This window comes from Dendropsophus ebraccatus, chromosome 6, assembly GCF_027789765.1.
Source record: "Dendropsophus ebraccatus isolate aDenEbr1 chromosome 6, aDenEbr1.pat, whole genome shotgun sequence".
NCBI classification, from domain to species: domain Eukaryota; kingdom Metazoa; phylum Chordata; class Amphibia; order Anura; family Hylidae; genus Dendropsophus; species Dendropsophus ebraccatus.
This window is the reverse complement of record NC_091459.1, coordinates 28,494,235-28,507,980: the sequence shown is the minus strand read 5'-3', so window position 1 is coordinate 28,507,980 and position 13,746 is coordinate 28,494,235. Positions and strand designations below refer to the sequence as shown.

The 13,746-nt window shown below is 46.9% G+C and overlaps 1 protein-coding gene across 3 annotated transcripts in view; it reads left to right on the top strand.

The window, feature by feature from the left end:
• LOC138795523 (midasin-like) overlaps positions 1-13,746 on the top strand; it is an 82,126-nt gene that overhangs the window by 53,151 nt on the left and 15,229 nt on the right. For all 3 annotated transcript variants that reach the window (XM_069974739.1, XM_069974738.1, XM_069974740.1), the window contains exons 33-40: positions 243-372; positions 1,244-1,471; positions 2,527-2,724; positions 3,430-3,638; positions 10,953-11,075; positions 11,216-11,413; positions 12,283-12,390; positions 12,468-12,656. In XM_069974739.1, coding sequence (XP_069830840.1) covers positions 243-372; positions 1,244-1,471; positions 2,527-2,724; positions 3,430-3,638; positions 10,953-11,075; positions 11,216-11,413; positions 12,283-12,390; positions 12,468-12,656 — 1,383 coding nt within the window. The remainder of the gene's footprint in view (positions 1-242; positions 373-1,243; positions 1,472-2,526; positions 2,725-3,429; positions 3,639-10,952; positions 11,076-11,215; positions 11,414-12,282; positions 12,391-12,467; positions 12,657-13,746) is intronic.

Here is a 13,746-nt window from a genome sequence, read left to right as displayed (position 1 = left end):
CCCACATACATACATCCCTCCATCCAAAACCCAGTTTTTTACAGAATCTGGACCCTGCCTGATCTACTAAATTAAGGGAAATATCACTATATGTGCATTTCCCATAATTAGTGTACATTAGGAATTTGTCTAACTTTCCTTATGTAATAAAATATTAAAAAATGCGTTTTGGCCAGAGTTGTCCTTTAAACAGAGTTTATCCTTGCTAAGTAACTTATTTGGATATGTATTTTGTTTTGCAGCTTTCACCTGCCCTTCGTAATAGATTTACAGAAATATGGTGTCCGCAGAGTAATGATCGACTTGATCTTGTAGAAATAATCAAACACAATCTAAACCCAGGAATGTGTCTCACCTTCTCGGATGACAATGGTATGTTTTGTGTGTGTTGTGTGAGCAATCCATTAATGCATTTTGTTCTGTTTCTTAACGGATGTCTACGGTGTGTCCCATGGGCCCTCTTCAGGGGAAAATAGCTCCGTTTTGCAGTGTCCAAAGTGTACCACAAGGTGTAATTGTTCACTATATTGCAGCTTATTCCAATGTAGGAAAGGCCAGTGCTACAGTAGGATGATGCTGTCTCGCCCTTATCCCTACCTAATGTCAGGACATACAGTGTCAGTCCTACTGAGCCATTCTACCCCTGCCAAAGAAAATTGGGACATGATCCATAAGATGGCTGCCCTGGAGGAACAAATGACCATGCCACGCCCACAGTGTCCTCCATAGGCTTACACAGGCTAAATAGGGAACACTGGTGGCGGGGCATGGTCACATACTCCTCTATGTCGGCCATCTTATGGACATAATCACCACAGAGCGGGACAGCACAGCCTGGAGGAGGGGAATGTGATTTTAGCTCTGTAAGGTTGGCAGGTAGCTGTTCTCAGTAAGTGCTGCGAGTACACTTAAACTTAAATAGTTCAAGGTACAGTTTACCATCTTTTAGATTGTGGAACATGTTTTAAAAACCTGTCTTTTTATATCCACAACAACCAATCACAGCTCAGCTTTTAAATATTATTGAGGTCTGGTAAAATTAAAGATAAACTGTGGTTGGTTGCTGCGGGCAAAACCCTAACATTTTGGTTTTAGACAGACAGATGTATCTGGGCCCACAGTACCATATTATGTCCCCATAATGCAGATAGTTGGTTTCCCTTATCCAGAAATCCAATAAAACAGGATAGATATAAATTATTTTACTGTTCACTGCATAATTGTCACTAAACCCTGTCTTTAGGTGCTGCTGTAGCAGATATGATCATGGATTTTATTGAATGGTTGATGAACCAAGAATTTGGACGTCGATGCATTCTTAGCATTCGAGATATCCTTTCCTGGGTGAATTTCATGAATGTTACTGTAAAAAATGACATATCCGAGGAACAATATGAGGGAACTAACCTAAATACAATCACGGCTCTAATACATGCTGCCTGTCTTGTGTACATCGATGGCTTGGGTTCAGGTAGGTTTGTTTGTTTTGTTGGTTTTGGAAATCATTTCCTGTGTATGGTTGGTTTAATGGGAACAAAAAAAATCCTATGCTTAGTAAAATTTGTCATAGGTTTGTCAGCAAATTTGACACATGAAATAGGAAGACATTTTACATTGCAAAGGTCTTATTGCCTCTGTACAGATGTTTTCCAGCAGGGCTTAAAGGGGTACTCCGGCGCTGATAAAAAAAAAAACAACAACAATCAATCAATCATAAACATAGTTTTCCTACTTACCATCCCTCCAGAGTCTGTCTCCGTTTGAATTTCCCGATGTTTGCCAGTCCCTGAAGCTCCAGTTGGTGTCTTCATTTTTTTTTTCTTCACTTCCTGGTTTGGGCTTTCCCATGATGCACTTTGTCTCCTGTGACGTCTAACTGACTCTGTAGAACTGTTTGGCTGAGCAAGCTGTAAGCCACCTATCAGAGCTGAGCAAACTGAGTCATCTGACAAAGGGAGGCTGGCTTAACAGGGCTTCGACCCGCCTCCCTCTTAATGATGTCATTGCCACAAAATGGCTGCCACATAACAGCCTGGGGTCAACAGTCGTCATGTAATAGTGAGTTTACTTCACTTCCTGGTGGGGGATTGATGGGGGAAAAGATAGGGAAGGGGGCAGATAGGTGATTGAAGCATATTACAAAGTTATATAACTTTGTATTGTATTGTGTTTCACCAGAGCTAGCACGGCAACTAGGCCCCTGCAAATGATATAACACAAATGACAAGAGGACTCGAAGGTATAGTCTGGCCAAGTATTTACACCCAGGTCTAAATCAGTATTATGTCCCCTCAGTTGTGACCTGCTCCCTCCTCGGGTAGACGCCGCCTCCTGTTTCAGGAATTTATGCTGTCATATTGGCTAAAATACTATATTAATAAACCTTACACTGGAGTATATTGTATTTGCAGGTAGTTTTTTTTTTTTTTTTATTACTTTAGTTGGAAATGTGATTTTAATCCTTTTACAAATTTTTAGTGCACTTTTTCACCTTTTTTTTTTTTCTTTTTTTTTTTTTCTTATTAGGCACTACTTTTTGCACTGCTGCTTCTGCTATTGCTGCTAGACAGCAGTGTATGCGTTTCCTACATGAGAAGCTCTCTGCTGTTGCTGAGATTACTGAAGACGTGCAGTCCGACCTTGAGATGTATGAAAAAACTGTAGAGCGGAAGATAAATGTATTGGAGAACTTGTTTGGAATCCATCCCTTCTACATAGTTAGAGGTAAAAAAACGCTTTGCAGTAAATAGTTTTTACTTTTATGTTATGATCATTGTCCATTTTTCCAGACTACTACTAGTAGAGGGCATCAGTTTTGTGAAACAATGCACAACACTCATGTCCACCACTATCCAATAGTCTTTTCTATAATGCAGATCTACTTTTAATTTTGTGCTAAAATGCTTTTTAGCACCCATTCTCCTCCTGTATATACCTATACCTTATGAGATGAGCCTCTCGCTGCCCAGCGCGGGACCTCTCCCGGGGCGATGTCACGTGATGAGTCGGGCTCCTAATATAGGTCTATGGAGCCCAACTCTTTCACTGACACAGAGCGGGGAGCGGACTGTGCGTCACAATTGCTATTGTGAACACTCAGACTTGGACTGATCTAAACTTTTGACATGTCAAAAGTATTTTCAAACAGTGACAATTTTAAGTCTGTGTTGTTGGGTTTTGCACTGAAGACAGTAGGTATGAAGATGCTTTTAAAGCCCTTCCTATGTGTTGGGCAGGAAGAAGCAAATAATGGCACCAAATTCAAAATTAATATAGATTATAAATTAATATAGATATACATTACCTAGGTGCAGTGATACGTGTCATTTTAAAAAAAAAATGAAAAATACCGTAGGTACACCTAAACGTAAAACACCTTTAATACAATAAAATTAATTAATTAAAGTAATTATTTTTTTTTGCTTCAAGGTCCTGCACTTCATGAAGAATCTATGACTGATTATGCGCTTGATTCAGAAACCACTTCAATGAATGCTCAGAGGCTTCTGCGAGCAATGCAACTCAACAAACCCATTCTATTAGAGGGCTCCCCAGGTGTTGGCAAGACCAGCCTTGTCACTGCATTAGCTAAAGCGTCTGGAAATCATCTTGTTCGGATTAACCTTTCTGAACAAACGGTACAGTCCTGTGGAAATTTTTCATTTGTCCTTAAAATATTTCATAAGCCACATTACGTAGCTTTACATTACACAAAGCGTGAGCAGAAGTGAGAAACCAAGAAAAAAAATAAACTGATATGCACGCGGATATCGACTTGTGGAAAAGGTTTTTTTAACCCCTTATTGACACTTGGCGTCGCTAGGGCAGTTCAGAAGGGGGGCCACACAGTGACCCAGCTCGGAACCGCCGCAATCCCGGCTGCTATCTGCAGCCTGGACCCGTGGTAATTAGCCGGCACGGTCCGAGCATGCCAGCTAATTAGCCATTTAAATGCAGCTGTCATATTAATTAAAAAAAATCCCCTCCCCTAATAAGTCGGAATCACCCGCCTTTTTCAATTTTATTTATAAAAATAAATATACATATTTAGTATCTCTGTGTGCGTAATCGCCTGAACTGTTATCACATTCCTGATCTCGCACTGTAAACAGCGTAAGCGCGAAAAAGTACAAAATTGCGCACTTTTGGTCGCATCAAAGCCAGAAAAAAAGTGATCAAAAAGTTGCATGTATGCAAGCAAGGTACCAATAAAAAGTACAGATCATTGCGCAAAAAATGACACTTCACACAGCCCCATAGACCAAAGGATAAAAGTGCTATAAGCATGGGAATAGAGCAATTTTAAGGAACTTTTTTTTTTTTTTTTTTTTTTTTTTTTAAAGGTTTTTATTTTTTAAGAGCCATCAAATAAAATAAAAGCTATACAAGTTAAACATCGTTGTAATTGTACTGACTTGAGGAATATGGATAACATGTCTGTTTTACCCTAGGGCGAACAGGGTAAACACAACCCCAAAATAAAATAAAAAAAAAAATGCTTTTTATTTTCAATTTCACCACACTATTTTTTTCTGGTTTCACAGCATATTTTACTCATCTATATCTAATCCACTGACATCAGTGACGGGACAGACAGCTATAACCTAAGCATAGGGCCAGTCTCTCCTGACGTTTAGGGATGCCTAAACCAGGGGTCTCCCCTTAGTAATAGGCAGGGTTTAACAGGGGTGACCCACCCTATATCTACAAAACAAAAACAATCTCCGCACTTTCTATGTCATTTGTGTATTTTTGTTTGAGTTTGAAGTACACATATTTGTATATATGTAAATAAATACATGCTATAAGAATCATTATAGCAATTCAACCACTGTCCCACTATTTGTTTTATTCCATCTAGAACTATAGGACTGTGGGAATTTAATACCCACAATATAATCCTCAGGTTTCTTGACCCAACTGTTAGATTTCACAGCATATTTTATGCAAAAAAAGAGGATTTTTGTACTCACCGTAAAATCCCTTTCTTGTGGCTTCATTGGGGGACACAGCACCTGTGGGTATAGGCTACTGCCACTAGGAGGCGACACTAGACAGAAGAAGAAGTGACTCCGCCTGGCAGGCTATACCCCTCCTACAGACACCAGGCTAACTCAGTTTAGTCACAAGCAGTAGGAAAAGTAAAGAAAACAACCTCAAAATAATAGGGTGGGAGCTGTGTCCCCCAATGAAGCCACAAGAAAGGGATTTTACGGTGAGTACAAAAATCCTCTTTTCTTGTGCCTGTCATTGGGGGACACAGCACCTGTGGGACGTACAAAAGCAGTCCCAGAGGGTGGGGAAATCAGATGACAATCCCCATGCGGCCTGCCTAACACACGGCAGCCTGCAGAACCTTGTGGCCCAGACCGGCGTCAGAGGAAGCCAGGATATGGACCTGATAAAACTTCGTAAAAATGTGAACTAAAGACCAGGTGGCGGCCTTGCAGACCTGGGACACCGAGGCCTGATGGCGAACCGCCCAAGAGGCCCCCACAGCCTGAGCACAAAAAAGCGGTGACCCGCACCGCCACAAACACGGTAGGCTTCTGCGATGGCCGTCCTGATCCAACGCCTAACGGTGGTCTTGGAGGCAGCCAGCCCCTTGCGCGGACCCGACGAGACCACGAACAGGGAATCCGAGTGGCGAGAAGGAAGCAGTGACTGACAAGTAGATCGGTATGGCCCGGACAAGGTCCAAGCAATGCAGGGACCGTTCCCTAGGATGGGAGGGTGCAGGGCAAAAAGAGGAGAGAATGATGTCCTCATGCAGACACGACCTTCGGCAGGAAGGAAGAAGGAGGGCGAAGCACAACCTTGTCGTTGTGAAGGACCAGATAAGGGGAGCGACAAGAGAGCGCTGCCCGTTCAGACATCCTACAGATGGACGTAAACGCCACCAAGAAGGCAACCTTCCAAGAAAGGAAACAAAGAGACACCTCCCGTAGAGGCTCAAAGGGAGGACCTTGCAGAACCTTGAGGACTTAATTAAGGTCCCAGGGCTCTACAGGCTGTCAAAAAGGGGGGGGGGGGGTCAAATGGACCACCCCCTGAGAAAAGTCTTCACCTGAGTGCGGAAATCAAGAGAACGCAAGGTGGAATGACTGAGGCCTTTGTCCAGACTGGATTGCAAAAAAGGAAAGAATCTTGGTCGCGGAACACACCAAGGGGTGAAAATTAGTCTGTGCACACCAAGAAAAGAAGGCCTTCCATACGCGATGGTAGTTCCGAGCCGACTGAGGCTTGCGGGCCTTAAGCATGGTTTGGATGACTGGCTCCGAAAACCCCCGAAACCTCAATACCGCGGCTTCAACAGCCACGTCGTAAAACTCAGCTGAGGTTAATTAGGGTGGAATATTGGCCCTTGTGAAAGGAGGTCAGTCCACAGGGGAAGACGCCAGGGGGCGTCGGCGAGGAGGTGCACTACGCCGATGCACGAGGACCGGCGCAGCCAGTCTCGAGCGACAAGAATGGCAGCAAAGCTGAGTGCCTTGATGCGCTTCAGGACTCGTGGGAGAATGGGCAGAGGAGGAAAGGCGTAAACCAGGGAGAACTGCTCCCATGGGGTCACCAAGGCGTCCACCGAGAACGCGCGAGGATCCCGGGCTCGAGTCACATAGGTGGGGAGTTTGTGGTTCAGCCTGGAGGCGAAGAAATCCACGTCTGGGAATCCCCACCGCCGGCAGATTTCATCAGAGCCCATTCGCCGTGATCCAGTCTTTCGCGGCTGAGATAGTCCGCCGCCCAATTGTCCACCCCGGGAACGTGGACTGCAGAGAGAGCTGGAGCAAAAACGCTCCGCCCAACGGAGAATGCGAGCGGCCTCGGTCATGACAGAGGGGCTCCTGGTACCGTCTTGACGGTTCAGATAAGCAACGGAGGTGACGTTGTCGGTCTGAACACGGACCGGGAAACCCCTCAGGAGATCGGTCCACTAAGACAGGGCGAGGAAGATGGCCCGGAGCTCCAGGATATTGATGTGAAGCCGAGCCTCCATCGGTGACCAAGAGCCCTGAGCCGTGTGGCTCGCGAAGACAGCCCCCCCACCCAGACAGGCTGGCATCCTTGTTGGGAGGAAGGAGAACGCGTGCCGTCTCTGTGTTGAATAGCATCCAGAGAAACTCCATAGAGCGGGTGGAAAGTAGGGAAGATTGTTGGCAATTGATCATCCAACCGAAATTGGTCAGGAGATCGAGTGTGATCCGGAGACTGGACAGAGTGTCCTGTTTGGAGCGGCACTTTACAAAGAGGTCGTCCAGGTAGGGCAAGATAGCCACCCCCTTTGACCGAAGCAGAGGCATCAAGGTGCAAGGATCTTGGTAAAGACTTGAGGTGCCGTGGCTAGCCCAAAGGGCAGGGCAACGAATTGGAAATGTCGAGAACAGACGGTGAAACGTAGGAAACGTTGATGACTGGCTGCGATGGGAACATGCAGATAGGCGTCGCGGATGTCTATAGACGCAAGAAATTCGTCCTGCTCTAGAGACGCGACCACTAATCACAAGGATTCCATGCGGAACTGCCGAAGGCGAACAAACCTGTTCAGCCGCTTCAAATTCAGGATAGGACGGACCGAACTGTCCTTTTTGGGGACTGTGAACAGATTGGAAAAGATTCCCTGTAAGCGCTCAGAGGGAGGGACTGTGAACACAACTCCTTGAGCTAGGAGATTCTGAACCGCCTGAAAAAGCTCGGAAAGCTGTGCCGAAGAGCGTTGGAGATTTGATGGAAAAACGTGAGGCGGCGGAGAGAACCCGAACTCGAATTTGTATCCTGAAGACATTACCTCCCGAACCCACACATCGGACATATGAGCCAAATCTCCTTGAAGGAGAGCAGAAGACCCCCTACTTGAGGGAGAGACCTGAGTGGGGAAGGACCTTCAGGAAGAAGACTTGGGGGCAGGACCCATAGAAGGGCGAGAACAGGGCTGCCAGGATGGGCGGGGTTTGAAGGAGGGCTTCCTAGAAGGAGCCGGAGGCATATCCTTAGCCGGGCGACAACGTGTCGGAGGCTCAAGGGAGCGGAATGACTGGAACGCCTGAGAGACTGAGGGCGCCGGGACCGGTTCTGAGGGAGCAGGGGGCTCTTCCCCCACGGTAGCGTCCGAGACTATTCAATCCAGCTGCTCACCAAAAAGTCTGTTTCCTGCAAAGGGAAGAGAAGTCAGAGCCTCCTTGGAGGCGGCGTCAGCTGACCAGGATTTTAGCCAGACCGAGCGTCGGATGGCTACAGAGTTTGCCAGGGCGCGAGCAGAAAAACGAGCGGCTTCCTGAGAAGCGTCACACAAGTATTTGAACGCATGCAGAATCTGCGAGCCCAGAGACAGGAGATCCTCGCGTGGAGTGTACAGGGAGAGGTCAGGACTAACTGCCTGACCCAAGAGGAACAAGCCTTGCTGACCCAGGATGCAGCAAGGGTAGGACGCCGGTCCGAACCAGCTGCAATAAAGACAGACTTCGAAAAAGTGTCGATTTCCTTGTCCACTGGGTCAGTGAGTGAAGCACCATCTGCCAGAGGCAGAGTAGTAGACTTGGAAAGTCGTGAAACTGGAGGGTCCACAGATGGGGGCACCGTCCATGTAGAGACCGAGTCAGGGGAGAAGGGAAACAAAGCCTCGGCACGCTTAGAGGATGGAATCCGTCGGTCAGGGTGTTTCCACTCCTTGGCTAGAAGATCCTCAAATCCTTATGACCAGGAAAAACCAAGGGTTGTCGCTTATGGCAACTGAAGGAGACTTCACTCTCGGGTGTAGAAGGGGGCTCTTCATCAATATGCAAGGTGTCCCGCACTGCACGGATCAAGGCTTGCACTGCAGAGGCCAGCTGATCCTCCCTGTCAGACTCTGAAGCAGAGTCAGAGGGGTCCCCCGAGGTGGCGGAGAGGGGTCGCTGGGAAGCAGAACCGCCTGCAGTGGATCTGTCGGAGAAGGGTCTGAGGAACACCTAGAGGGTGACCGTGAGACAGAGTCTTGGTCTCTTATGGGATCGTCCTCTGGAAGGGAAGTCAGGAGATACCCTGGAGGACCCCGCTGCTGGGGGCGCCTGGGAGGGCAACCGCTCAATGGCATGAATCATGACCTGAGACAGCTAGAGAGGTCACCGATCGCCTGGGACAGGGACCTAGCCAACTCAGGAGAGGCTAAATCTGAACCTGGAAGGGGGGGGGGGGCCTCCTGGGAGTTGGCACCAGGGTTAAGGCACAGCAGGAGAGGGAACTTCTTAATGCAACGAACACATGCAAAGTGTGTCGTCACAGCCGCGGGAGCGAGCTGCCTAGGGGGGGTCGTCCCGGGGACCAGACATAATAGCTAGGGCTGTTAGCCTGGGGAGTGGGGGAGGGGGATATCACCCACTGGGTGAGCCTACCCGACCCTGGAACTGCTGCCGTGCTGGATGCTGGACTGGATTCTAGCTGCTGCACGCTGGTGCTGCTGTTGCACAGGGAGTTGTAGCTGCTGTACTGGAGCTGCTGTTGCACAGGGAGTTGTAGCTGCTGTTGCATAGAGAGTTGTAGCTGCTGTACTGGAGCTGTTGTTGCATAGAGAGTTGTAGCTGCTGTACTGGAGCTGAAGCTGCTGCTTGGGAGCTGTGGGGCTGACAGTCTGTGATAGCAGCAGGAGACCACAAGCTGCTTGGCTGCAGGGGAGAGGAGGAGGAAGGGAGGGGGCACAGGGAGGAGAAGGTGGGGGCTACACCAATAGGAACTGGGCAGGCGGGCGGGCGCTCCGCCCCCGTGACGTCACGGCTGCGCGTCGATGCGGCCTAGCTCCGGGAGAAGCCGGGGCCTAAATTTATGGAGCAGGCCGGCGGCGGCAGGACGCCGGCGCGGAGCGCTAGAAGACGCGGTCGCCCAGCTAGCCCCGGCAGGTGCTGCCAGTGCCCTTGTGCCACCCCCGGCAGAGACCCCACGACCAGGGGGGGAAAGTAAGTCAGAGACCCCCCCCGGAGACCCCTGTGCTGTGAGGCGGGGGGAGGAAGGGAATCCACCCTGACTTAACCTCTGACAGCAATGTCCCTAAGGACACTGCGCAGGACGACACCCCAGGAGAGATAGAGACCCCAGGAGGGGGAAGAGGGTCCCTAAAGAACGCTAGGCAGGACAATCCCCCCAAGAGGGAAGGGGGGGGGGACCCCAAGGAGAAGACTTGGGGCAGGTGGGACAGAGGAGATACTCACCTGTCCGGCGGCTTCAGGTGCGCGCAGGGTCACCCCTTCGGTCACCTCGCACCTAGGTGGGGTACCGGCATCCTGCCGCAGGGAGCGGCGGTGGGGGACAGGTGACCGGCGCAGGGAAATAAAAACTTTCCGTGCACCCTCAGGGGGAGGCTACGTCTGGTGTGGCAGCCCACGCCGACGGTCCCCCTGATAACCTAGAAAGAAAGAGAAAGAAATAAAACTAAAATAATAAAGAGGTGCATGGCACCTGTGTCTACCTCCTACGGACACTAGACTAAAACTGAGTTAGCCTGGTGTCTGTAGGAGGGGTATAGCCTGCCAGGCGGAGTCACTTCTTCTTCTGTCTAGTGTCGCCTCCTAGTGGCAGTAGCCTATACCCACAGGTGCTGTGTCCCCCAATGACAGGCACAAGAAAATCAGTCTGTCATTGCAAAGTACAATTAATGGTGCAAAAAATAAGGGCTCATGTGGGTTTCTAGGTGAAAAAAGCAAGAGCTATGGTCTTTTAAGCACAAGGAGGAAAATTTGCTTTGTCTTAAAAGGGTTAAAAGCTAAAATGTAAACGGACCATTAAAAAAGAAACATTTTGCAATGAGTTTGCATCAGCCGGCTCATCAGTTTTTGCTCCACCGTTCGCAGATAAGAAAAATGCTAGTGTGAACCCAGCCTAAAGGAGGTGTAGAATTTTTTGCTTTTATTTTTAAGCTTTAGTGTATACACTTCAACAAATTATTTTTATTTAAACTAATTTACTGTAATCTTTTTTTTCTTAAGGATGTAACAGATTTATTTGGCACTGACCTTCCTATAGAAGGAGGCAAAGGTGGGGAATTTGCGTGGCGTGATGGACCACTTCTTTCTGCTTTAAAGGCAGGACATTGGATTGTACTGGATGAAGTAAGCTGCTTTTTACCTAATACTGCAAGTGTCCCCCCCCCCCCCCCCCCCCCCCCCCCCCCCCCCCCCCCCCCCCCAAGATGTGCAGAATTCTTCTTGGGCAGTGGCATGCATTACAGTGTTTCTTTTTCTTTAACCAGCTTAATCTAGCATCTCAGTCCGTGTTAGAGGGGCTCAACGCTTGCTTTGACCATCGTGCTGAGGTGTACATTCCAGAACTTGGCATGAGTTTTCAGGTGCAACATGAGAAAACAAAGATCTTTGGTTGCCAGAACCCCTTCCGCCAAGGAGGCGGTCGGAAAGGACTTCCACGATCCTTCTTAAACAGGTTTACACAGGTTTGTTTGTGTTTAGAATTTTATATTTATATTTAAATTTTTTTTATTTTTATTTTGAATCTGCAATGTAAATGAATGTCAGTAGATATTTGCTTCCTTCACAGCTTGAGGCTGGGTTCACACTACGTATATTTCAGTCAGTATTGTGGTCCTCATATTGCAACCAAAACCAGGAGTGGATTAAAAACACAGAAAGGATCTGTTCTCACAATGTAGTAATTGAGTGGATGGCCGCCATTTAATGGCAAATATTTGCTGTTATTTTAAAACAAAGGCCGTTGTATTGAACTAATGGCAGCTATTTACTGTTATATGGCGGCCATCCACTCAATTTCAACATTGTATGAACAGATCCTTTGTGTTTTTAATCCACTCCTGGTTTTGGTTGCAATATGAGGACCACAATACTGACTGAAATATAAGTAGTGTGAACCCAGCCTAAAACTACAAAGGGGCCACAGTGCTGAATCAGTGCATCAGAGCATTAAGAGTTTCCATCCAGTACTGTAAATCTGAGAAATAACTCTCTATGCAATGTCCGCATCCAGCGTAAAATAAATGTTTTGCAGATTTATTCTCTTTCAGCAATAACATGCGCACACAGTGATACCACCCCCCAACTAATACAAACGCGTTTTGGAGGTGGTAATCACCCTGCCATGACTAAGACATGAGTAACACATCCGAAACACGTTGGCGTTACTTGGGGGGTGGTATCGCTGTGTGTGCACATTATTGCTGAAAGTAATTAAAGCTGCAGAATAGTTATTTCTCAGACTTACAATGCTGAATTAAAACAGAATACAAATATATTGGTTTACATTGTATGCGGTAATATATCATTGTTTTTAATTGACTTTTGTACACAGGTTTTTGTAGATCAGCTGTCTCCATCTGATATGCAGTTCATAGCCAGTTCCCTCTTTCCTGCCTTGGGTGAAGACTTCATTAACAAAATGGTTGCATTCAATAACCAGGTATATCCAAGGTTTTTTTTACTTCTACTTTGGTGTTGTGCAAAACTTATACAGATTGAGCCTTGTTTTGTTTTTAGCTTGACTTGGAAGTTATGACTGAGAGAAAATGGGGACAGAAAGGAGGACCATGGGAGTTTAATTTGAGGGATCTGTTTCGGTGGTGTCATCTTATGCTGCACGATCAGTCACCTGGAAATTATGATCCATCCCAGCATGTTTTTTTAGTCTATGGAGAGCGGATGAGATCTAAAGAGGATCGCCAAAAGGTTAGTTTCAAGTCATATAAAAAAAGCTGCTGCCTGTAAAGCTGCATAGTGTGAAAGCAAATGTGCCGGCGCCTGGACTGGTAGAGGAGTTTCATACTCGCCCATCAGCTGCCCCGTTTGTTGATAAGCATGTTTGGTGTGCTGAGGCGGACGTACTGCCTCCCATGCAGCGAATTCTCCTCCACTTACTTCTGCTCTGCACAATTGCTGGGTTACATGACTGTGCTCTGTGAGTTCTTTATTTGCTGTGATGCCACCCTCCCTCTCACTTCCAGTTCCATGACCATGATGAGTAATCAGGTGGAAGGGGACTGGCTGCATGATGCAGGGGCAAGCAAGGTTAAGTGGATTGCACGGTGGCTGAGTAGCTAGCATTGCTGCCTTGCTGGAGTCCTGGGATTTAAAGGGGTTATCTGTAGTCAGAAAGTTATATAGATTTGTAATTTCTATCTATTTAAAAAATTCCAAGTCTTCCTATACTTATCAGCTGTTGTATGTCCTGCAGGAAATGTTTTATTTTCATTCAGACATGGTGCTCTCTGCTGAGATCGCATGCCGAGACAGGAACTGTCCAGAGCTGGAGGGCATTTATGTGGTGATTCCTATAGAAAACCTCTCCTGCTCTGGACAGTTCCTGTCTTGGCCACAGATGTCAGCAGAGAGCACTGTGTCAGACTGGAAATAAAACAACATTTTCTGCAGGACATACAGCAGCTAATAAGTATGGGAAGACTTGAGATTTTTAAATAGAAAGTTATATAGATTTGTAATTTATTTCTGAGTACAGCTGATTTGAAAGAAAAAGGTTTTCGCTGGACAACCCCTTTAATCACACCAAGGACAACATTTGCAAGGCGTTTATATTTTCTCCCCATGTTTGCGCGTGTTTTATCCAACATGCTCAAACATACTGAAAGGTCAATATGTTTGTCTTCCTAGCGGGGTTTAGCAGGCATACTGCTGACATGCAAGTAAAAACATAGTCCCATCTCTATTGTATTTTGAACAATAATAATAATAATAATAATAAAAAAAAAAATCATATCTAGATTTCAGCGATCACCCAGCCAACCCCCGTTAGCTTTTTATC